Source organism: Nuphar pumila, chromosome 6 (assembly GCF_984573655.1).
Source record: "Nuphar pumila chromosome 6, dmNupPumi1.hap1.1, whole genome shotgun sequence".
Classification (NCBI taxonomy): domain Eukaryota; kingdom Viridiplantae; phylum Streptophyta; class Magnoliopsida; order Nymphaeales; family Nymphaeaceae; genus Nuphar; species Nuphar pumila.
In genome coordinates, this window is record NC_143254.1 from 97,222,913 (window position 1) to 97,247,519 (window position 24,607).

The window sequence follows — 24,607 nt, forward strand, 5'->3', positions numbered from 1 at the left end:
TCTTCATCCTTAGTTCTTCCTCATATTTCTTCGTTTGCTTTTTATCTTCAATATCTGATGGACCAGACTCCACATAATAAATATCCAACAATTTGTTAATGTCTTTTTCATGGTCAATGTTCATTATATTTTGGTACTTTAAACAACCCTCATATATATCAGATTGGCGGATGATTTCTCCAAGAGTCATCCCCTTCAACGACGAAGACTTTCTTGTCTTACGAATTATAGTCATTGCTAACCTGCACAACACATAAATTTAACCGCAAATCGTTTTAGAAATCAAACCCTTCATAAGTATATATCGTTGTAAATTATAAATTGCTACTGCATTAAATGTATAAATCGTGATTGCTTTAAATGTATAAATCATGAATCATAAATCGGCTAAATCACTACTACTTGAAACGTATAAATCGTTGTTGCATCGAACAAATCGCTACTGCATTAAATGTATAAATCATTTTTAAATTCAAACTTACAAATCGTTGTAGAAATTTAGCATTCATAAGTACATATCGTTGTAATGTTTGGCCTTCATAAGAACAAATCGTGCTAACTGTTTTTCGATGCCCAAAAGGTGGATAAGTACAAATCAATTTATTTCAGTATGAAAATAGGTGTTATTTAGCATGAATAGTATAACCAGTTGTAAGATTTAGCATTCAAATTTACATAACGAAAATTAATTTGTTTACATAACAAAACCTTATACAAAACTCATCGAAAGGACACAAGTTTTGCTAATCCGACAATGGAGGAGAAACACCTAGCAGGTAGATGCAGCCGATGGTGGCAACAATGCTCCGATGGCAGTAAACGACGAAAATGGGTGATCCGACGGCAGTAGACGATGAAAAAGGGTACTTCGGCGGCAACAGACGATGATAATGGGTGATCTCGCAGCAACATACGATGTCAAAGGCTGCGTCGTCAAAGGGAGCTTCGGTTACAACAGATAGTGCATCGTCAAAGGGTGAGCCAGAATGTTTAGGGCGACATATTGTGAGGGCTTCCTGTTAAAGCAAGGGAGTTTACTCCTTAAGGCAAAAACGATGATGAGATTAACCTTTTTTGGTGGGAGGACATTTTTGTCCTTTACTCGAAACATCGTTTTGCTAATGACGGAAAATAGTACTTAAGTCTTTGCAAACAAACAGGACTCGGATTCTAAGTGATGCCAACAAACATGGGAAACGAGCCCCGCCTTCCACTGGAAGAAGCGGAAAGGGGGTTCAGAGTTGACTTCGGGTAAAGGGAACCCGGCTTGGGCTCCTGGAAAACGCATCGACGGGCGTGCGTTTCCGCAGAAAGCCTTAAAAGCCGCAGCTTTAAGGCTTTCCGCGGTATACAAACGCGCGTAGTTGTTTTCCCATGCATCGTGTATGGTCTCTTCACTCTTGACAGCCTATCAACCAATATTTCCTGAAAGCGCACCTGACACGTAATATCTCTTTCTTAACGTTCTTCAGTTCAGGATAAGAGCACAGAGACAAGAACCGAGCGATCAGAGAGAGAGAGAGAGAGAGAGAGAGAGAGAGACCCTAACCTTTATCTTTCCTTCCTCCTTTACGAAAGCGATCGATGGGTCGAGAAGGCAGATCTGGAGCGAGGAAGAAGATGGAACGTCGGCAGCCCTCCTAACGTCTCTCTCCTCTTCTCGTCACTTTGACACCATCGGGTAAGAAAGTTTCGCTTCTCTCGATCTTGGGGTTTCTTCAGATCTAATCCGTTTCTCTGCTTCCGGCGACTATTTTCTCTCACTTTTGGGTGTTTAGGGTTTTGTTTTCTTGCTCTGGTTCATCCGGAGAGTCGCCCCCTGCTCTTGTGCTTTCCTTTGTGCTATTTTCTCCTTCCGCACGGGATTTACTCTCTTTATCATCCCCCCTCTCTCTCTCCCTCTCTTTTTTGCTTTTCTACTGGAGCGATTTGGTTATATCTCGGCGTCTCTCCGCTCTCTTGTGTCTTACAAGCACGAGTGAATCGGGTGTTCCTTAATGGAAACTTTAGTGCAGGGTGGACTCGTCGTCTAAGTCTCCCGATCGATCGTAGTCTGTTTTTTTTTTTCATATTTTGATGGCAGTTTGAGTTTGGGCTTTTTTTGACCCCCTTCCTCCTCCATCTTATTCTCTTTCACACGGAAGAAGCACGCTGAAAGCTTTAACGGCTGAGTGCATGTTCAAGGGGAATCGAGTTGTTATTTATGAAATTTAGGCTTATTGTCGGCTTAAAAGGCGTTCGTGTGAGAGCTCTCTTGGTCTCGTTTATGTATCACTTGTCGGGGGAAGTAAGGGTCTGATGTTGTGCCTCTGTTTTTTTTTTTTCCTGGTAAGGTGTTCAATACACAGCTTTGATGAAGGATTCCGAAGAAGATTGCTGTAATTGAGTCGTCACGTATGTTGAAATTTGTGGTTGACACTGCGTATATGTAGAGAATAATTTTCTACCTGATATATTTGATTAAATGTTTGCGGTGCGGTTTTACTTTCTCCGTGATTGCTCTCTGTATCTAGGAAACTGCATTGAATGTTTTGTAGCTACTTTATACTTGCCTCTATCTATTATCGAATGTGGGCAACGAGCTTTTCCAGTTCTTTGAGCGTGGGGATTCATCTGGCCATTTGGTTTTATTTACTTTAGATATGAAATAAGGATGGCAGACAATGTGCATCTCTACTGCTAGAACTGAATTCGTTTGATGCTCTTGCTGCAACTCTTGAAATGGGACTCTTGTGGTTACATGGCCCCACTGTTAGGAATTACTGCGTGGTAGCATATGATAGGATATAAATAACATAGTTTAAGATGATTTATGTTGAATATATAACGTGACAGATACAAAATTTTGTCATGGACGCTATCCCACCGCCTGCTTATGGTATTCCTCAACAGAGTTTTGATGGAGAGTCATCAAATAAAAGGAAAGCGGCATACATGGGGCAACCAAGTGGATTTTATGATGGATTGCCTGGATCATCTAGGAACAAAAGAGGGGATCAGGCACTTGCCGTGCAACGAGATACTGATGAACAATTAATGGGCAGAATCCCTTTTGGGGAAAATATGCTGCTAAGTGCTGCTAGGAGGATGTCAAGTCAGAATGTGCCATTGGCCCAAAATGGAAATATGCATCCTGGATTTGGCAACAGTCAATTTTCTAATCTCAATACTCATACGACTGGCCCTTATTTGAGTATGAAACCTAGCTCCTATGATCCTGTGGAACCATTTTCTTTCTTCAGCTTACCTGTTGAGATTCCTCGTTTCCAGAATAGGCAACAGGCATCATATGATTTATCTCACGAAACTGGAAATAACTTATGCCCATCATATTCTGGTACAAAAGATATTCACATGGAAAGTGCTAGATCTTTTCTTAATTCAAGTGATGGAATAGGTTCTGGTCAGAAGGATTATGTTCCTTCAAGCAATTTCTCTCTCAAGGAATCAGGCGGCATGATTTCTTCTCACTATTTCACATCTATGAAGCCTTCAGAGAAAATGTCACCCGCAGGGTTGCTTTCACCTTTACCAGCCTCACTTGGTAAGGAATTGAACAGTGAGGGTCTTCAGAACTTTAAAAATATAGCATCTTCTGTCAACTTCAACCAGTGCATTCAAGGTGTTGATGGAGAATTAGAGAGTAAGGATCTTATGAACTTTGGAAATGTGTCTTCTGTCAACTTCAACCAGAGAATTGAAGGTCTACATGCTACTGTGACCAACCTTGTTTCGAATGTTCACACTGGATTTTCTCAATCATCCATATTCACTGGTGGAAGTGATGCTGGTATCTTTCAGCCACATTTCATAGCTGCCACTTCTGCTGCTCCTGTGGATAACTGTATAGGTTCAAATTCCATCCATGGCATAGCGGGAACCCAGCATGTCTCAAGACCACTGCATGGTGCAGTTTCTGGTGTCACTTCTGGCAGTTTGGCGGATATAAATGCTGATAACAGTGCTAACATGTCTGGGGACTCTAAGTGCAAAATTTTGGACCAGCAGACTGTCACCGACATTGAAAATGTGAAGCATGCCTTTCCAGGGAAAGTGCAAGGTCAAAATTCTGATAACACAATTATTCAGACGCCTGAAGAGAAGAAAGATGGAGAAGGTTTGCTGCACACTTCACATGATTTGGATGGAATACATAATTTTCATGAAAGAAAAGCAGTTCCATCAGCCCAGGAAACACTTTGGGATGGTTTCTTACAACTGAATGCATCTGTAACCGTTGCAGCAGTGGCTTACTTCAAGAGGTCTTATTTGTCAACTTCTCCTTTTCTGATATATGGATTAATTATTTACATTCAATCTTCCATCAGCATATTGAAATGTTTTATGATTTTGTGCTTTGCAAATGTTTATGAGTTTATTAGGCATACCTGAAGCAATAAGATGTTGGTTTTATGGCAAAAAAGTTTGTCCCATTTCTGGGAGAGATACATCTTAATCAGTATTTTTTTTATCTTAAGTAAAGTGCATATTCTGAGATGTTACTTGCACTTTAACACGATAATGTCAAGACTTTTGGACTTGGAAATTGGGAAGGCCCTGAACAGATAAAAGGGTGTTGCATTTACCCCCTCAATTCATGATCTTCCTCGGTCAAAATTAAAAACCATCCCCTCCAGATCATGAGTTTTATCTTGGGTGTAAAAAAACTTTCTGATTTATGTAATGCAAACCTTATTTATGTGCATGTTAAGTATATCAACACCTTCTGCAGTCACACGCTCATTGTGGCATGACATTACAAAGCTATAATTGAAAGTGTGCTATGGAGTTGTAATGTGTGCACTCTGGTAAAAGTGTGCTTATTGGGTAAATTAAGAGGCACCTAAATATGGTTTTTGTAATGAATTGGGGGTAAATCAAGATTTAAATGTTTAAGCATCGATATTTTGGTATTATTCATAGTTTAAAATTAGAAGATGGACTGGATTTAAGGCTAGTTTTCATCCCCCCCCCCCCCCCCCCCCCGGCATTGCACCCACTTTACCTTTTTTTTTCTGATCGAAAACAAAAGGGGTCCATCACAAATAGACTTGGGCCCATATTTGAAACAAATGGACAGTGTCATCCACACATCCAGAATTAAGTGAAAGAAGGCTTCACTTTCTATCCATAAGTTGCTGTGACCATGTGTTAACTTTAGCCTATATTTACTCGGCATTAAAATGGGTCAGTGTACGAGAGCCAAGACTGAATATACTATCTATGGTTCACCTGGCAGAGCAACCTATTGTTGTTTGGTAAACAAAATGAGAAAGGCTAAAATCATAAACCGGCAATAATGTAATTGAAACAACTTCGTGATACCAGGTATGCAATTGTCATAAAAAACAAAGCTTGGACTTCTGTCCTGAACTTATGTTAGTCTAATTCCATCATCGCTAAGTCACTTGTCTCAACCAAGAAGATTGGTACATAGAAACCTGTTTGCTTCTTTGGATGTATGTCTGGACCCACAGTAATTGATGATGGGCTGTGTACATGTATTTGTCACATGCCAGGGTCTGTCGTATCATCAAAGCTCCTGGTTTTCTACTAGCATGACCAATTCTAAAGCCCTGTAGCTACTAGCTTGCACTGTTTGTTAACTTTTGGCAATAGCTGGATGTTGATACTTAAATAGTAAGCAAATCTAGTTTATCAGTTTATTCCAGAACTGTGTAAGAACTTTCCAACATGTCCAAGTTACTTGAAGGAAAACTACTTCCATCAGGAAAAAATGAATAGAGAAATGTTTTTAGAGGTGGATAATTAGCTAAAAAAAGAATAGAGAAATGTTTTTAGTGGTCAAGTAAGTTGACTAAAAATATTGTATAGTGTTTATCATTCAGGGAGACCAGGGCCAGGACTATTCAAGAAACTCTAAGTAAAATTGCTAATAACAATCACTATCTTACAAATCTTAATTTCATTTGAAAAAAATGATATCATTTCTAACCAAATCTTCGATTCCCTTTTATGTAAGCATTAAATCATTTGACATGCAAAGCCCTTTTTCCTCTATCAATTTCAGATATACCTCTCAAGAAGGCAATGTATCTCTTAAATAATAAATGTGAGTCAGCTTGCTTTTGTATTAAAGATTGTATACCTAAATTTACAAAAATTCAGGTTCCTCTTTACAGCTATACTCACATTAAGTACTAAACCATGTTTTTTTTTTGGTAATTTGCACAATCCTTCAATTTTGTGCTTCAGAAACACTGAGAATCATATATAGATGGGGTAACTGGAACAGTATGGATGTATTTAAGCTTGTGAATCACACAATAACCGTAGCATGGTTTGACCTACGTGGATCTAACATGATCCTATACGGTGTTGTGATGAGCTAGAGCCCCATGTGAGATCCCACCAGATGTTATGTGCATAGTTGGCAAACCCGACGAGTCGACTCGGGAATCACCTGAGTTGACCTGGATCGACCCCAAGGTGGGTTGCCCATTCAGGATCACTGATCCGGATGGCCTTTATGTGTTTTTTGACATGCATCTTATGATTTTAATGCACAATGCTCATGTAAAGTTACTTTTTATAAAGAATTAAATATTGTTAAATCATAAATGTTAACAATTATGTAGAGTTGTATGCTAGTATAGCTTAATCATTGATATCATGTGCTAAATTTAGTGATTATGCAACCTCACGTTTGAATATTTTCATGTCTTATTGTGTAATAACCAAGGTTGTAAGTATTATATTGTTACCCGTATTGGTCGGGCCCAAAATGTGACACGTATCGTAAAAAACATAAATTTTAATACAAAATTTTTAAAAATTCCAAAAAAATCATGAAAAATCAGCAAAAAATCTAAAAAATCATAACACATGAAACAATGATGAATTGCATAAAATACAACTATAAAATTACATATGAAGAATTTATGTTTCTATGAGCTGTATAAGACATCATAAAACGTCAACTATCTCACAAGAACAATGCAAAATATTAAATATCTTGTAATGAAGAACTTGCCACAAGACTCATACTTTCATATTACATAAACAAAAATATTATGGCAATAGTTGCGCTCAAGTTTCACTAATTATTTGAGTGACCCATTTCCATGCCAAATCATCTGATTCCATCTGTGTTGGAGGAGTGTGGAGTTTGATTTCTACCTTGATGTAAATCCTTAAATTTCACGGATCCAACTTCTTTGAGTGAATTTTTTGTAGTTTTATAAATTTACTCATAATAAAGATTTTTTTTACCTTAACCCACTTCCTTTAGTGAAAAAATGATGGAAATGCACTATTACTTGAGCAAACCACAAAAGTTCTCTTCCTCATGAATCGGCTCCCAAATCGCTCTCATGATTCTTAGGGTTCATGGATACTCCTTTAATGACCTTTACACAAATGAGAAAGTCGGCATTCAAGAGGTCTTTAAAACTCAAAAAATAAAAAACAAGTTTTGACACTTTTTTAATGTGCACTAAAGGTGTATCAATACAATACAGATGCAATACACACTCGTATCACGATACGAGTGTGTATTGTATTGCTTTCTCCCATAGTAACGATACGTATTGTATGATACAATATGATACTTACAACATTGGTAATAACACTGAAAATTATAGTCCTAACTCGTTCGAGTCACTAAGTCAACCTGCTGACTCGCGAGTCAAGGGTCGAGCGATTCGAGTCCGAGTCACGAATTTGCCAACTATGGTTATGTGTGGCCTATGGCTGGGACCACTATACCAGTCATGTGCCTTGCACTTCATGCCTTAGCTTCTATCTTGACAACGAACCATTGGATCCCATGCTTTGAGGCTTGAGCCTTTTGGGGGCAGTTGAGGGTCATGATGGTAACCCTAGGCCTGCAAGACCTGATGTGATATATATATATATATATAAGTATATTTCACATGTTTTTTGGTGAATTTTAACTTGTAGATGCGTCCATCATTGCTTATTCACTAAAGCCATTCTTTGGATCAAATTGATTTGGTGAGAATCCTTGTCTTCTATTTCACCAAGTTTTGGTGCAATATGAGTCATTGATTTTTTATTGCTTTAAATACGTATCTAAACATGGAAAATGCCTAATCTAATGCACGTTTTCTACTAAGCAAGCTATAGAGAATACATCTATCAGTTCAGATTATGCGAACACCTGAAACTTTGTCCTTTGAAGCCGTTTATGACAGTTTAGGGGCTACTCATTACTGTCCTTCTCTCTATCTCTCTCTCTATATATGTATGTATGGGAAAACATTTGGTAATATCACCTCTGGAAGTCATAGGTGCAAGTTATTTTGATCCAATAGGACCTCATAGATGTGTTCAACATGTTCCAGCTTCCAAATAGTAGGAACTGGATTTTGAATTGTGTTTTTTCAATGAAGAAACATGAATTTATGACCCGAGAAAGTATCACACATTGTAGGCTGTTGTTTTTAAGTTGTGGTTAGGGGTGAAATGCCACTCGAACCCAGAGCTAGATGGTTCTCCCCGAAATGCGTTGAGGCGCAGCGGTTGACTGGACATCTAGGGGTTTTTGAAGCCTTATAAAAACACACGTACTTGTCCTAATCAGGGGATTCAAAAGTTGACTCCCTTTAAGAAAATCATCATCTAGGGGTTTTTGAAGCCTTATAAAAACACACGTACTTGTCCTAATCAGGGGATTCAAAAGTTGATTCCCTTTAAGAAAATCATGTACATCACATCTGTAAGGTTAGTTTCATAAAAACAACCAAAAAAATGAAAAAAATGGCATTTGCACCTCTCCACGATCAAATGTTTCCCATATATATAAGTATGTATGTACGCATATGTATATGAATGGTCCATGCCTCATTATTTATTAGTCTTGATCAGCTGAACATGATCCATTATTTCATGTGTTTTTCAGCTATCGGTCAGTCTTTCATGCCTGATGCATTGGTGCATATGGCTCAATTGAATTGCCCCTGTTGCGAAAGTTTTTTTACCAGCATTTGTACCTCTCCATGATCAAATGTTTCCCATATATATATGTATGGTCTACGCCTCATTATTTATTAGTCTTGATCAGCTGAACATGATCCATTATTTCATGTGTTTTTCAGCTATCGGTCAGTCTTTCATGCCTGATGCATTGGTGCATATGGCTCAATTGAATTGCCCCTGTTGCCAAAGTTTTTTTACCAGTTGGATTTGATAAAAGTTCCTAAGTCTATAAAATCAAGATTGTTTGAATTAATAGACATAGTAATAGAACTCCCTAAGTGCAGGTATATTCTCTATTCGGTACTTATGATCACCACCTCAAATTTATTATGATTTCATCTTATCTTTCAACATTCTGCTCCTTATTGAATTATGCATTTCTGAACTCAAGCCTGATCCTGTTTAACATGCATGATTCTCCACTTGGTTAACAACTTGAGTGGGTCATGACAATATCAGTTGGGTGCTTCAGTTGCACGTTACAACTGGTCAAATGCGTGCCTTACTGTCTTGGATACCGAAGAATGATGGCCTCTTTCAACTTCCAGGCATTCCAATATGTGTCGTGGCTGGCTCTATTCTGCCATTTATATGAGATCACAAATTTACAAGCCTAACTTATCAAAATAATCAGCATACCCATGTTGTATGAGGCATCCAAATGGGAAAAACACTTTAGGTGGGTTTTCCGCTACATATGAATGAATAAACTGTTTCCTTAATTGCAATTGGATATGAGATAAAAGTTAAAACCATTGCCTCATCATATTTAATCCAATCATATTCAGTGATCTCATAGTAGCGTATTAATGCATATTCATGGTCTACCGGACTATGAAATGAGTAGGTATAGATAATGAATCATTATTAGTTAAATAGTTCATGTTGATGAATTGAATGAAAAGGAATATGCAGGGTGACATTGATCTGTAGATCCTAACTCTTGGTGCAGCTGTCTTTCAACAAGCGATTGGTCTGGTTGCTGATCTACAAAATTCCTAAATGAACATATCTAAATCCAAGTGCATTAATAGGTTTATTGCAGTGTCAAGTGCACTGGTAGATTTGTGCTTTTTGGCTAGTGATGGGTCCTTGTTAGCATCTAAAGCGAATGATGACTCCTTGCAGTTTTGCCCTAAGAAGCTCATTTCTTTTATTAAGAAGTCCAGTGACCACCGACAAGTTGAAGGTCTAGAATTTGACATGTACATGTAGAGTCTGTTCCAGTTGCACTTGCAAGTATGACAAATTATGAAATTTCTGTGATTTTAGTTGGGAAAGTAACCTGGTGGACAAAATGGGGAGAGAGAAGGGCAATTTATCTAATTCACTAACACAAAGAAGGTATAAAAGGATAGGTTCATCCCATAGTCACCCGTATCGTTAAAGGGGGTATTTCTCGGAGAGATTTTCAAAAGTTGATAAATCTCGGGAGTTTAAAAACTTGAAAAAAATATAAATAACAACAAAGAAGCTAAGAAAATAATAAGTTTTGCAGTATTTTTCTTCCAAAAATATAAAGAAACATGTTTGAATGGTTTTAAAATATAAAAAAAACAAAAAAATACAAAATGTAAACTTAAAATAAAAGAGTTTTTCCCAAAAAATATCCCGATATTTTGTCTTCTGGCGATATTCGATATTACCTTTAATATCGGCTACTTTAAAATATCAGTATTTCTTACGATATTTTCAAAATATTGCCGATATCGGTGACAATGGTTCATCCATATTACCCTTTCTTTCTGTTGTTCCTTGTCTGCTGCTGGTTGGGTATCATTCAGCAGTCTTTCATCTGATATCACTGGACTGTTTTACTTTCCTTTTTTTCCATCTTTGTCCATACTATCTTGTTGGTTATTTCTCTTTGAGCATATTAATCATCAATCTAGTGTACATTGAGTTTCCTACATGGACCTTTGCACCATACCATATTGCTGCTTTTGTTCTTGTGGATCCTAGTGAATGATGGTACAATTGTAAAAGTATGGAGTCTTAGGAAATATTGAAATTGGCAATGATAGGAAGTTGGACATGGATTCACATATTAATTATTCCACCATTCTGATTCTCTGTTCTGAATTCTGGCAAGTGTTATTAGTAGATGGGATAGACCCGGCAGATCTACTGCCTTTGCCTCTATTCTTGATCAGATTACTATTCTGGTTTCTGTTTTCAGATTTTGGGATTGGGGTGTCTTCTTTGTCTGTACATTCCTTCTGCTGGTCTGTTTTTGGTCAATGTGGATTCTTAGTTAGCATACATAGAAAGCAAGGGTAAAGATAAATAAAATTGGGGAACATATGAGCAAATATTGTCTTATGGTTGTGATTTGAATTTTAGTCTGCCTGATATTTGTTGAGGAATACTGTTGGCTACCCTTCAGGCTTCAACTAGTTGGGATATCCTTGCTGCAGGCTACTGTCCCATTTGTTGGTCTCATTTTTTCTTGAGGGAGCTTTTTACTTGTCTTACTGTATCATCTGCGGTTCCTACAAATATGTCCAACTGTGACTCTTTAAAACAACTTGGTCAATGTCCTTTTACTGTTTGATCGAAGGTTACACCTATTCTTACTACCATATGGAGAGATTATGTTCACTTATACCATTTGGAATTGGAAGTAAAGCAGCATCATTAGACACATAATGAGTTAATCTTCTTGAGTTGGAAGAGGCTTTTTTTCCCCTGGTAGGCAATCTGGGTCAGTAACCCCTGTGGGATTCAAACACAAGACCCCTCAATTATGAATTTATGATAGTGTGACCTTATCATCCAGCTAACTCATTTGAACCCATCTTTATTGCCGACTTAAAATGTCCATATAGTCTGAAATATTGATTTGCAATATCTTCACAGGTTTTATTGGGATAAAAATATTTAGTTTTTCTCAAAATTTCTTGGAAACTATTTAAAAGTAAAAAAAAAGGAGTTAATTTTTTTTGACAAAAGTGAAAGTCGAGGGTCATATTGCAACAATATCATGATATTGTCATGATGATTTTGTGTCCCTTTATTTAACATGATAGTTAAAGTTTTTTTTTTGCCGTCATATGTGCCGATGGTGCATTTTCAACAGGTTTCTCTTTTTTTTTTTTGAGATCTAACCATGAAATTGTGATCTACATGCTTGGTTTTTTGTACGAACCGGCTCTTGGATCATCCAATTATGACTAATGAACAGGTTTTTAAGAACTTGAAAAAATTCAGTGGCCCATAATTTTTGTTATTTTTCAAGGTTAAAAAAACTTCTTTTGTCTAGAAAGCATGATCTAGGTGCTGGTTCTTAGCAAATGGACCATGCCAAACACATCTACAGGGTCAGATTTACATTTTATTTTATTTTTTCTGCTTTTAGCCTTTTATTTTTTCAAAAAGAAGTATTACTAAATTCTATTTTTTATTGTTGTATATTTTTATAGTTTTCTTTTTTTAATGAGACGATGTTGTTTAGGATTTGCCAAATATAAAAAAAAGATCTCTTGAGATTTTCCTTGATGGGATATAGATGGGACCGATGCATGTAAGTATGATACGTAGACAGTTACACACACATACAAGTACATACATACACCCGTACACACTCACAATTTCCCCATTAGTTTTTTTACTTGTGGCTAGACGATTGAGTTGCTCCATGTACTTTTGTTTGTCATACTTTCTCCAAGTCTTTTTTTGTTCTTCGCCTTCTCATGGTTAATGTGTCTCAAGTGAACTACCCATTCACATAAATGATTGCTTAAATTCCCTAAAGCATGTCCATGCCAATTGTTTGAGACAAACAATTTCAAGTTTTTTTTTCCTGGTAAAGTCTGGCTTGTATTATACACTGTCACATGGGTGCGGGTGCGACACGGGTGCGGCGCAATTTCAAAAATTTTGGACACGGGGACTCGGCTATATATATATATAATTTTTTTAAAATATATATAATTATATATATAACAATAAATTAATAAGATAACACTGGGAACGATCAAAGTAATAAGATAGCACAGTCTGTGACTGACTGTGCACACAGTATGGCTATATATATATATTTTAAAAAAATATAAAAAATTATTTTTTTAGGTTTTTGCCCTAAAAAATGGATGAATATAGACTCTGTCAAAGTTGACCGAGTCTATAAAGTGGACGGACTCGGCCCAGGTGCGTTGACCGAGTTCGACACTTGTTGACCGAGTCCGCCCCGTGTTTGAAGCTGCACCTGTGTCCGGGTGTGTCGACGCGGGTGCGTCGACCCCCTAGCCGAGTCTGTGTGACATAGATTATACATGAGAAAAAAACATAAGTTTCTTGATCTAATATTCCAAGAATTGAGTATATGATTTCCAATTTCATATTTTTCTTTTCATTACTCTAGATGTTCACCGTAGTGTTCATGTCTCAGCTACATAAGCTTTACCTTTTTTCACTCTTTGCGACCTAAGACCTCACATATTTGCATTTCGTAATTATTAGTTACCTTGTCCCTATACGAATTAAATGTCAAATTCATATGCTTTGTTTTGTTCTATTTGAGATTTCTCTTGATTTTTATGGTTCCAAGTTTCAGATTATTATTTTTCTCAACCACCTTGTCATTTGGTCAATTTCTTGAATTCTGATAAGTACGGAGGTCATTTGGTCAATGAATGATCCATAAATACCTTAATCTTCCAGGACACTTCCTGGAGGGGCATTTGTTACATCCAAATGATGGAAAATCCAGTCCCATCTAAAGGGTGACTGCATATAAGTCTTCAAGTTATAGTAGCATTAGAAGCATATATCTCATCATGTATATAGTTATAGTATACTCTATACACTTTATTTTACCCCTTTGCAAACAAGCTGCCTTTACACCTCTTTACAGTTCCGTTTGCTGTTTTTTTCTTAACCCTTGCTTCAGGGCTAATTAACATTCTTTGTGTGCATGTGTGTGAAAGCAAACCAATTCTCCACAGTAGTTTTCTGCAAATTAAGATAGTCGTAAGCTTTTATGTAACTTTAGGATCATGATGAGAATGGATAGGCATATGATATGTGCTTGTAGGTGCAGTAGGATTTTGGCTGGAACATCAAATTACAGGATGCTATTCATAAAAGGAAAAAGAAAATGAATGCAACTCCATATTAGAAAATACAACATACCAATGGTGACGTGGAAGTTGCAACAAGAAATTGCACATCCTCGAATACCAAAGCATTGTCAGTTTGTAGGCCATAATGATTGGAGAGCACTAGGGGAAAGCTTGCCATCTTTGATTTGGCATATTCAGTTAGTGGATCTTAATAATTGAACAACTCCAGGCGAAAGCTTGTCATGACTGAGTCTTGGATATGAGAAAGAACACAACCTAAAATCTGGATACTCTAACAAGAGGACTGATGAGGCATTTTGTTCATTGAATAAGCGGTTTTATATATGGTTTTTGTCTGAAAACATTTGTGCATGTAAAGCAGTCTATAACGATAAGTTCCATTATCAGAAAGAATTCATCTTAGTAGCTTCGCTTTGTTGAATTTTTCAGACAAAAATGCTGATTCAGAAGTTCCATTATTAGAAAGGATTACATGAAGCTGAAAGAGAGAAACTTCATAATGAATCATTTGTATGTTTTAAGAAATTAATTTTAAATTGGGCTTGGAGATGCATCCCCTTTCTGAAATGGGCTTTCCAGGAAGCAATTTCACAATTCTCATTCTTGGAAAAATCATAGTGAGAGAAATCTCTTGATAAGTCAAAACTTGAGAAAATATTGACACAAAAAATAAAAATAGTATGTATATATAATTGCAAAAAAAGAAATTGAAAATATAAAAACAGTTTTGATCGCACTAATATAATCATGATAAAACGCATGCCTATTTTTATATAGGTGATGTTTTGAAAATCTGTTTTTTTCTATGTACCAAAATTTGAGAATATCGCGATAAAATTGTGGTTTTCTGAAAATATTGCTGATATTTTTTACATGACAATCCAACAAGCTTCCTTCTATGCTCGGGCACTTTCTACAACTATGGTAAGAACTGTAACAATCATTAAACGTTAATAAACTGCATTAAATGGGATATTTTCCTTAGGTCTTCATAATCCCCAATTTTGAACCATGTTAGAATAAAACTACCATATAGGAATATCAATCTTTCCATAAGCCACTTGAAAGTTTTGCTTGCGAGCAATGACTAGGGCAAAAATATGCAACCCATATCCATCTATTGATGGAAATGCTGACCTTGATGTGAATTCTTAACTATGCTTAATTTTTTTTTCATTATTTCCATCATCTTAATTTAAACGGTGCTTTAAAGTAATTCACATGAATAAACTTCCCTTCTCAATAGCCTTCCCAATAATAATACTTCTGTGAAGTTGAGTAGATGCCCTTGGAAGATGTGCCTCGATAAAGTGAATAGAAGAGAAAGATAGGAGAGGAGTGAGTCCAACAAATCATCCCTTGGGAATTCCTAGAAGAGGCAACTATCATATATAAAGAATATATGTTTTGGGTTACAAAAATTCCCTTGCTTTATAATGTATTAACTTACACAATGTAACTTGAAAGGCAATATTTCCCCTAATATGCTCAAATACAACACAAACGACATGTTCTCATCGACTCATAGCTTGTGCATGGTTTAGAACTTTGGACAGTTTGCTTTTCAAGAACTAATGTCTAACAACTAACAGAGGTTTATTGAAAAGATTTGCAACTTGATCTTCTCATTGAATAAGGGATGTATTTACATATCTTCAATCTTCTCACAGGAGAAATGCTGGTTTAAGTCAACATGCTTCATCTTTCCATGTTAAACAAGATTAACATATATGGTTATTGCACTCTAATTGTCATGATACCATGGCGACTTTTTAACTTGTTGATACAATTATAAAAGATATCAAATCCATAAGACTTCGATTTGTCACTATTGTCATAGCACAACTTTTGCCTCCACACTAGACTTTGCCACTGTTTGTTATCTTTTACTTGACTAAGAGATTAAATGAGGTCCCAGATACACAACATAACAAGTTATAATTCTTCTTGTATTGGGGTCTCTTCCCCAATCGGCATTTAATGTGCAATAACTGTTGGAGACATATTTGCAGAACCCTTGAGTTCAATAGCTTTATACTTTAATCCATCATTGTTATTGTAGTTAACATATTGCATCCATATGGCTGGTTTTGAGTGAATGCATAAATTGTGATATTTGGTTCATAATATACATGGTATCAAGGAGTGTGAAAGTCATTTATTGGAGTGCACCAACTATACTTTGAAACCTCTCATGCTCAGGAAAGGGCTTATCACCTTTTTTTCTCTTGTTCAAGCGTCTTCATTAGTTTGCAATTAAGCATTCTATTTTGATTGAAGAGATCCAACACATACTTTTGTTGGGTAAAAGTAAAAGAGTCTTTATGTCTATCAACCTGCACTCGTAGGAAGTATTTCAAGGGGCCCAAATCTTTCATATTGATCTTATTGAGGATCTCCTTTAGCTCATTGATTCTGCCCAAGTTGCTTATAATCTGTATGTTATGAACATGAATTAACACCATAGTGATGCTAAAATTAATAAATGAACAAAGAATAGTCACACTAACTTCTTATAAATCCAAGTGATCGCACCTCTATATTAAAGGTCTCGAACCGAACTCCTAGACTTGTTTTGGCCATATACAACTTTCTTTAGTCGGACAATGGTCTTCACATTCCCCTCAGGTATTCAAGAGAATGCTCTATTTAACCTCTTCATGCAAGTCACCATGCAAAAATGTGTCTTGACATCAAGCTAAAATACATCTTGACCAAAAGTAGCAGCCAAAGGATAAAACAACATAAATTGTTGTAATGCGAAGAACATGACTAAATGTATCATCAAAATCCAAGCCATGCTTTTGTGTGTATCTCTTTGCAGTCTGTCCCACTTTGTGGTGGTGTACATTTTCAAATTTATATTTAACTTTGTGTATCCCGACATTCTGCTACACTCATGTGGGACATTGATCTCTTCATTCATTTCATTTGCCCGACTAGGATTTTGCGTGCTTCTCTATAATGCTTAGGTTATGGAATCTACAATAGAAATCTGAAACTCGAAAGAAAAGCCTTCATAACTCACCCATCTATTTGTTGGACAACACATTCTAGTGGAATGGCAAGCTACTAGCTACTCAGTAGGAATCATATCTTCATGCAATGTTTCAGAAATCAAATCTATCTGTGAAGTCACTTTGGGCTGATTTTTAAGGGATGTGGCACATGTCTTGGGACTGAAGTTGTGTATCCTACAGCTCCAACACAACCTACGATGCATTTGAAATGTTTTGCAAATGATCCAATGGGATGTATAAGGGCCACGACTGATCTAAAATGACTCATGGCTGAACTAACACAACTTGTGCCTGATTTGACATAGCATGAGGAATTGAAGAGGACAGTGAAAAGGTCTCTTTGGCGAAGCTTTCATCTATATCATCTTTGTCTCTAGCATGCTGCTTACATACATCTTCAAAAAACACATGCCTAGAAAGGAGTACACACCTTGCCTCTAAATTGTAGCACCTATGGCCCTTGTATTCATTATTATAGCCAACAAACTGAAATTCTTGCCTTGGGACTAAATTCATGTCTATAAAGTGTCAACATGTACAAAGCACTTGCATCCAAAAGCATGAGTAATGATAATTAGGTTGCATACCATAATGCAAGAAGTATCTCCATGCATGGTATTGAATGGCATGTGATTGATTAGGTGTGCTGTAGTGTAAAAAGCCTTTGTCCAAATGCCAAGCTTAAGTTGGCATCTCTCACCATTATGTCTCCATAGTATGCTGATGCTTTCGCTCTGAGACACCATTATGTTCATATGTCTTCAAACACGACATTCCATGCAAATTGTCATCAACATGTAGAAATTTAACGAAGTCATTGAATATGTATTCACTAACTACCTCCATCAATCTGTAGAAACAAGATCTTACGAGAAAATAGAGTTTCCATATAAGATTTGTACCGTCAGAAGGTGGATTACATTTGATTATTCTGACTTCGAAAAATAAATCCAAGTAAATCAAATATGATAATCAATAAAAATAGCATAGTAACATGATTTAAACAAAGGCATTGTTGGCACATGCAAATGGAAATGATGCTCTTTTATTAAACCGATTAAAAATTGGTCTATGGCTTGTACAAGGCCTACAACTTGAGTAAGAAAAAGCAAAATCACTAGTCTCGTTTCTAATTGTAAGAGGAACTTTATTACATAATGACTCTAGAAGACTTGAATTGCGATTACCTAGATGTTTATGACATAATTGGATCTCTTTATTGGATTGCTAGAGATTGGGCACAATCAATGAGCAAACAAATGCAAGAGGATAAAATAAGAAGGGGCTTCATTCACAACATAGACATGTCCCCACCTTTTGCTTTAAATGAGCATCAGCTTCGTGTGGCATTAGAATCAGTTTGATCGATAAGTTGTGAACAGAAATTAAGTTTCTTTGAATATCAGGAACTGAGAGAGTATTAGGCAATTTAAGACACAATGCTTGTAGGAGCAATGTTTATACCTACATGTGTAAAAAAATGTTGCTTTCCATCTTTATTGGCAACTTTATCAAAACCGTGATATGGCAATGCATGAGAAATCCTATTGGATCTCCGGCAATGCGATGCACTGTCCCATAATCTAAGTACCATGAGCCTATTGATGAACTTGAATGAGATGGTCACATGCACATTTGCTCTTGCAGCCCAAGGATTACCAATTGGATTATGGCCAATGTTTAGTTGATGGATGTGCTAAGAGCATCGTAATCCTGAAAGCTTGTCATAGGAGTATAAGAGGAAGCAAAAGGAACCAAAGATTGCACATGATTAATTGGTCAATTCTCTTTGAATGGTGCTGCTATGACACAAAATTGTGTTGGGATAATTACTGCAGAGGTTTGTATGTGTTTACGTAATGCTAATAACAATCATAATTGGTGGACCACATTTCTCATACATCTGGCATGTGACTTCACATCTTTGTCTAGGTGTTGAGGTATGAGCAAGAAACAAGGTCCACATCCAACATTGGTACCATGATATCTCTCCCAACCACATGCATCACCCCTAGTCATGGATGATGTAAGCAAGACATCATGGTATGTCTTTTTTGCATTGAGGAAATCTTGAACATGGCTTCATGCTCGAACAACATAGCATTCAATTGATCCAACGTGGGATGTGGGACTCTACTTGCATACATAGTAGTATACATATTTTATTTTGGTTTGAGTCCATGCACAATCTTGATTCCTCTGCCATCATCAAATGGAGTTGCTCCAATTGCTACAAGTTGATCCATAATAACCCTCGCCTGATTCAACCCCCCCACCCAACCATAGCAAAGTTTCAATATAGGTTGCAACTTACTAAGCTTCCAAGTGACACAATTAGCATTTTCAGTCATTTGTTAGTTGGTCTTTTGGTCTCCCTATGTCACATAGTCCTAACACATAGATACTGATCCATTGAGGTGTCCCATCAAGCCATAGCTGCTAACAAAGACAATGTTTTGTTTCTTTCTAGGTTATGAAATTAGATGAATCAAGTTTCATCACAAGCTAACTAAAAAAGAGGAGCTTATAAGTGAGGGTATAGATTCCGAGGTCATGAGGAATAAGAGTATGAAAAGGAAATATCAAGGAAGGCTCAAAGAATAAAAACAAGGACAAGAACGATCAAACAACCTAAATCTTATCAGGTTTTTTGGTTGGCGACAAAAATGATTTGCTGTTGATATAGAGGTTGGCACATAACTAAAAAGAAAATAACTTGCATTTTTTTAAATAAAATAAGAGGTGATATCTTTTGAGGAAAGGGAAATGAAAGAAAGTGGGCTGATTGATAGAAGGATATTTATAAAAGGGTTTGGTCACGTTATAAAAAGATTTAGAAGAAGAAAAACAAAGAAAAGAGGGAGGAAAACATTGATATTTTGAAACCCAAACAAGGATTCAAGAAACACAAAGAAAGAAAGAAGAAATTAGAGACTGCAGGAAGGAAAATAAGTCAACAATTATTAAAAGACGTTGGACTTACTGTTTGCCTCATTCTGATACCATGTGAAATTTTGTATATGTCCTTGGAGGACATGTCCTGAGAAGGAGAATAGAAGAGAGGAAGGAGGGGAGAAGCGAGGCAGACCAACAAATCCTTTAGGGTTTCCCATAGGGAACAACTCTATTATCTATAAATAACATTTGTGGTGGACTAAAAAATTACCCCTGCTAGGTAAGGATACATCATGGTGGAACGAAGATGTCAAATTAGCTATTAAGGTTAAAAAAGAGTGTTATAAAAATCTAAGTAAGAGTCGTGATAATGAGAATTTGGAGAAGCATATGGTAGCAAAGAAGGAAGCTAAAAAAGTAGTTCGAAACGCGAGGGATAAGGTATATAAGGAGGTCTATGACAAATTGGATACCAAGGAGGGCAAAAAGGATATTTATAGGCTTGCAAAGATGAGAGATATGAAATCGAGGGATCTGGGTATGGTTAGATGTATCAAAGATGAAACACAAAGGGTTTTAGTTAAAGATGAGGAGATTAAGGAGAGATGGAAAGATTATTTTGATAAGCTATTTAATGGAAGACATGCCCAAGATCTTGGAGACTTCTCCATTCCTTTTCATGAGATGAATCGTGACTTCACACGCAAGATTCAAAAGAAAGAAATTGCAGAGGCTTTGAAGAAAATGCAATCCATAAAGGCAGTTGACTCGGATAGTATACCTATCGAGGCTTGAAAATGCTTGGGTGAGAAAGGTTTAATATGGTTGGCAAATCTTTTTAACAAGATTTGACGGTCAAATAAGATGCCTAATGAGTGGAGGAAGAGTACTTTGGTGCCTCTATAAGAATAAGGGTGATATACAAGATTGCACAAACTATCGTGGTATACAACTCATGAGTCATACTATGAAACTTTGGGAGAGGGTGATTGAGTATAGGTTGAGGAAAATTGCTATGATATCGGAGAATCAATTTGGTTTTATGCCTGAAAGATCAACTATGAAAGCTATACATCTTCTTAGACAACTTATTGAGAGATATAGAGAGGGGAACAAAGATTTGCATATTTTTTTTATTGATTTGGAGAAGGCATACGATAGAGTACCTAGGGATGTTCTCTGGTGGACAATGATGAAGAAAGGTATCTCTCTCAAGTACATTAGTATAATTAAAGATATGTACGAAGGAGTAATAACCAATGTCCGCACTTGTGGAGGGGTGACAAACAATTTTCCTATAATGGTTGGGTTACATCAAGGATCTGCATTAAGCCCTTTCCTTTTTGCTATAGTGTTAGATGAACTTACGAGATCAATTCAAGAAAATGTGCCGTGGTGTATGTTGTTTGTTGATGATATTGTTTTGATTGATGAGTCTAGAGCTGGGGTTAATGCTAAGTTAGAATTATGGAGACAAACTTTGGAAGCAAGAGGTTTTACGTTGAGTAAGACTAAGATAGAATATATGGAATGTCGGTTTAGTAAGCAACAAAGTAGTGATGAGAGTGTAGTGAAGCTTGGTGAGCAAGAAATAGCGGTGGATGACTGTTTCAATTATTTGGGATCTATCATTCAAAAGAATGGAGAAATTGATGGAGATGTAAATCATAGGATTAAGGTTGGGTGGATGAAATGGAAAAGTGCAACTGGAGTGTTGTGCGATCGTAGAATGCCATTGCAGTTGAAGGGGAAGTTTTATAGGACGACAATTGGACCTGCTTTACTATATGGTACAGAATGTTGGGCTGCCAAGAGACATCATTTTCAAAAAATGAGTGTAACTGAGATGCGTATGCTTCGATGGATGTGTGGAAAGACACTAAAAGATAAGATTCAGAACGAGGAAATACGTAAGAAGGTAGGCGTTGCACCCATTGAAAATAAGATGAGTGAGAATCGTTTACGATGGTTTGGGCATATTCGACGAAGGCCTAATGATGCTCCAGTTAGAAGGATGGAGAAATGGGAAAATATATTAGTTAAAAGAGGTCGGGGTAGGCCAAAGAAGACTTGGATGAAGATGATAAGAAGGGATATGAAGGCTTTGAACCTCACCGAGGACATGACATTGGATAAAAATGATTGGAGGAGAAGGATTCATGTGGAGGACCCAAAATGATTTTCTTTTTGGTTCATATCGCCGACCCCAATTGTTTGGGATGGAGGCGTTGTTGTTGTTGTTACAATTACAGTGTATTAATGTATCCTAATCTAATTTGAAAGTCAGTATTGCCCTTGATAGAGCATACAAATACAAATACAAATGCAATACAAACAACCTATTCTTAACAACTACATAATGATTGATTATTATGCTCATTTGGACATTCTTCATCAAAGAAGGCCATTTTTGAGGCTTTGCATGGATCATCCCATATCAGACCTAGTTATTATGATGCACCAGATCCTGTCATTTGGCCTGGCCAATGGATAATGATTTGGTTCTAGATATGAGTTCCATGACTTATTAGTTATTTTTACATATAAATATTATTAGACTTTTACAAATATTTGTGCCGCACCAGATCATCAGATTGGGCCATATTTGGGTCCAAATCCAACATGTAAGATCAAAGTTATATCCTGGACCAATCCATTTAAGCCTGTCAATTTGGATCAATTCTGATCTCACTTGAAATCAACTTGATTGGTGCCTAGCAAAATTGTTTGCTATACTGAACATGAACTTTAGCTTCTCAAAGTTGCTCTTTTGGATAGAATGAAGAGAAAGATAAATGAAGCAACAAATAGAAGTTACCAATATAATACTGAATTTAGTATATTTTACAGATTAGCTATAATAACATAAAGTTTAAAAACTGAAAGAAAAAAATGAGGAAATGAGTCAAAAGTGTTCAAGAAGGGGCGGGGCTGTACATGTGAATAGTCAAAATAGACACAACAGGGGGTTCTCTGCTCAAAATAAATAGTTTGAGTGAATCAAAATAAAAATCATGTGTTTATGATAGCCTGCACAAAACAGCATGACATGACACTGATGAATGGATTTTAAGAAAAAAAAAAGCATAAGAATGAGCTGATATGTGCATAAAGTTGCTTTCTGATGGAGTGGAAAATGACAATTGGTTGAAGTGAAGGGGAATGAGAAAAATTAATTGGACAAGAAGAGAAAATATATGCATGACTGATACAAATAATTTTTTTTTTGAAGAGATTTTCTTTAACCTCATTTCATTCTTTAATCATTTTGGCATGGTTGTCTTTATTGCAATTATCTCACCAGTGTGTTGACTGGTTAGATCAAATAAAACAAAACATTGTTGGCTTAGACCCTCTTCACTGCACTTGTAAGAGCTTGAATGGTGGGTAGTGATGGGGGTAAACCTATTCCAAGGAGTTTGGTTATTCAACAGTGTTGCAGCATGGTATTCTTTATTTCACCAATGGGTTGACTGGTTAGATCAAATAAAGCAAAACATTGTTGGCTTAGACCCTCTTCACTGCACTTCTAAGAGCTTGAATGGTGGGTAGTGATGAGGGTAAACCTATTCCGAGGAGTTTGGTTATTCAACTGTGTTGCAGCATGGTATTCTTTAGTCTAGGTTCTCCATTAGCAGAAAAAAGTAAGAGTTAGTGGAAAAAAATGTAGAAATTATGGTGTGCAAGAGAGACTAGTTTAGCAAAAGAATTCAAATGTCACTTATGGAGATACACAATGACCAGTTATGGGTCAATTACATAAACACAAGAACTACACAAATCATCCACTTAAGGGCACACAACACAAAAATGTAGAATTGTATTGAGAAATGCTCTAAGCAAGAAGCCTTACAAGACGTGGGGTTTGAACCCCTTTATATACACAAGGGAACCAAGAGGTAGCTTTTGGGGAGATCCCAACGACTCTATGGTCAAATGACCAATGAGTCCATTTCTATTCTAGGATTTACACAATGACCAGTTATGGGTCAATTACATAAACACAAGAACTACACAAATCACCCACTTAAGGGCACACAACACAAAAATGTAGAATTGTATTGAGAAATGCTCTAAGCAAGAAGCCTTACAAGACGTGGGGTTTGAACCCCTTTATATACACAAGGGAACCAAGAGGTAGCTTTTGGGGAGATCCCAACGACTCTATGGTCAAATGACCAATGAGTCCATTTCTATTCTAGGATTTACAAAAATAAAAATAAAAAGAAAATAAATTTGAAAAAGTGTATAATGACCACAATACCCTTATATGTACAAAATGACTAAAATACCCCTATGTATATATATTGACACTTTCCCTCAAACTTACGGTGTGATCACCAAAAGTTTGCCTAACAAGAAATGAAACCTAGGAGAAGGAAGGGCTTTAGTGAAGTCTGCAAGCTTATATTCGGATATGACGGGGCAACAAAATTGTCTTCTAAAATTCTTCTCTGAAATAATGGTAGTCTATCTCGATATGCTTAGTGTGCTCATAAAAGGTATGATTCCCAATAATGTATATGACACTTTTGTTATCACAATATAACCTGGATGGTGTTGTTGATGGTATTCTCATGTCTGCCAGTAAGTTCCTCAACCAAACAATTTTTGATGTTGTGGTAGCCATAGCCCGATACTTGGCTT

The 24,607-nt window shown here is 36.6% G+C and overlaps 1 protein-coding gene across 3 annotated transcripts in view; it reads left to right on the plus strand.

Annotated features, from left to right (window-relative positions):
• Window positions 1-1,360: 1,360 nt before the first annotated feature.
• The window catches only part of LOC149835318 (uncharacterized), a 74,676-nt gene continuing 51,429 nt past the window's right edge, over window positions 1,361-24,607 (plus strand). Inside the window, exons 1-3 of one of the 3 annotated variants that reach the window (XM_090008381.1) lie at window positions 1,476-1,681; window positions 2,334-2,394; window positions 2,836-4,262. In XM_090008381.1, coding sequence (XP_089864507.1) covers window positions 2,851-4,262 — 1,412 coding nt within the window. In that variant the 5' untranslated portion in view covers window positions 1,476-1,681; window positions 2,334-2,394; window positions 2,836-2,850. Of the gene's footprint in view, window positions 1,682-2,333; window positions 2,395-2,835; window positions 4,263-24,607 lie in introns of all 3 variants that reach the window. The other 2 variants (XM_090008382.1, XM_090008383.1) reach the window with 2 other exon arrangements.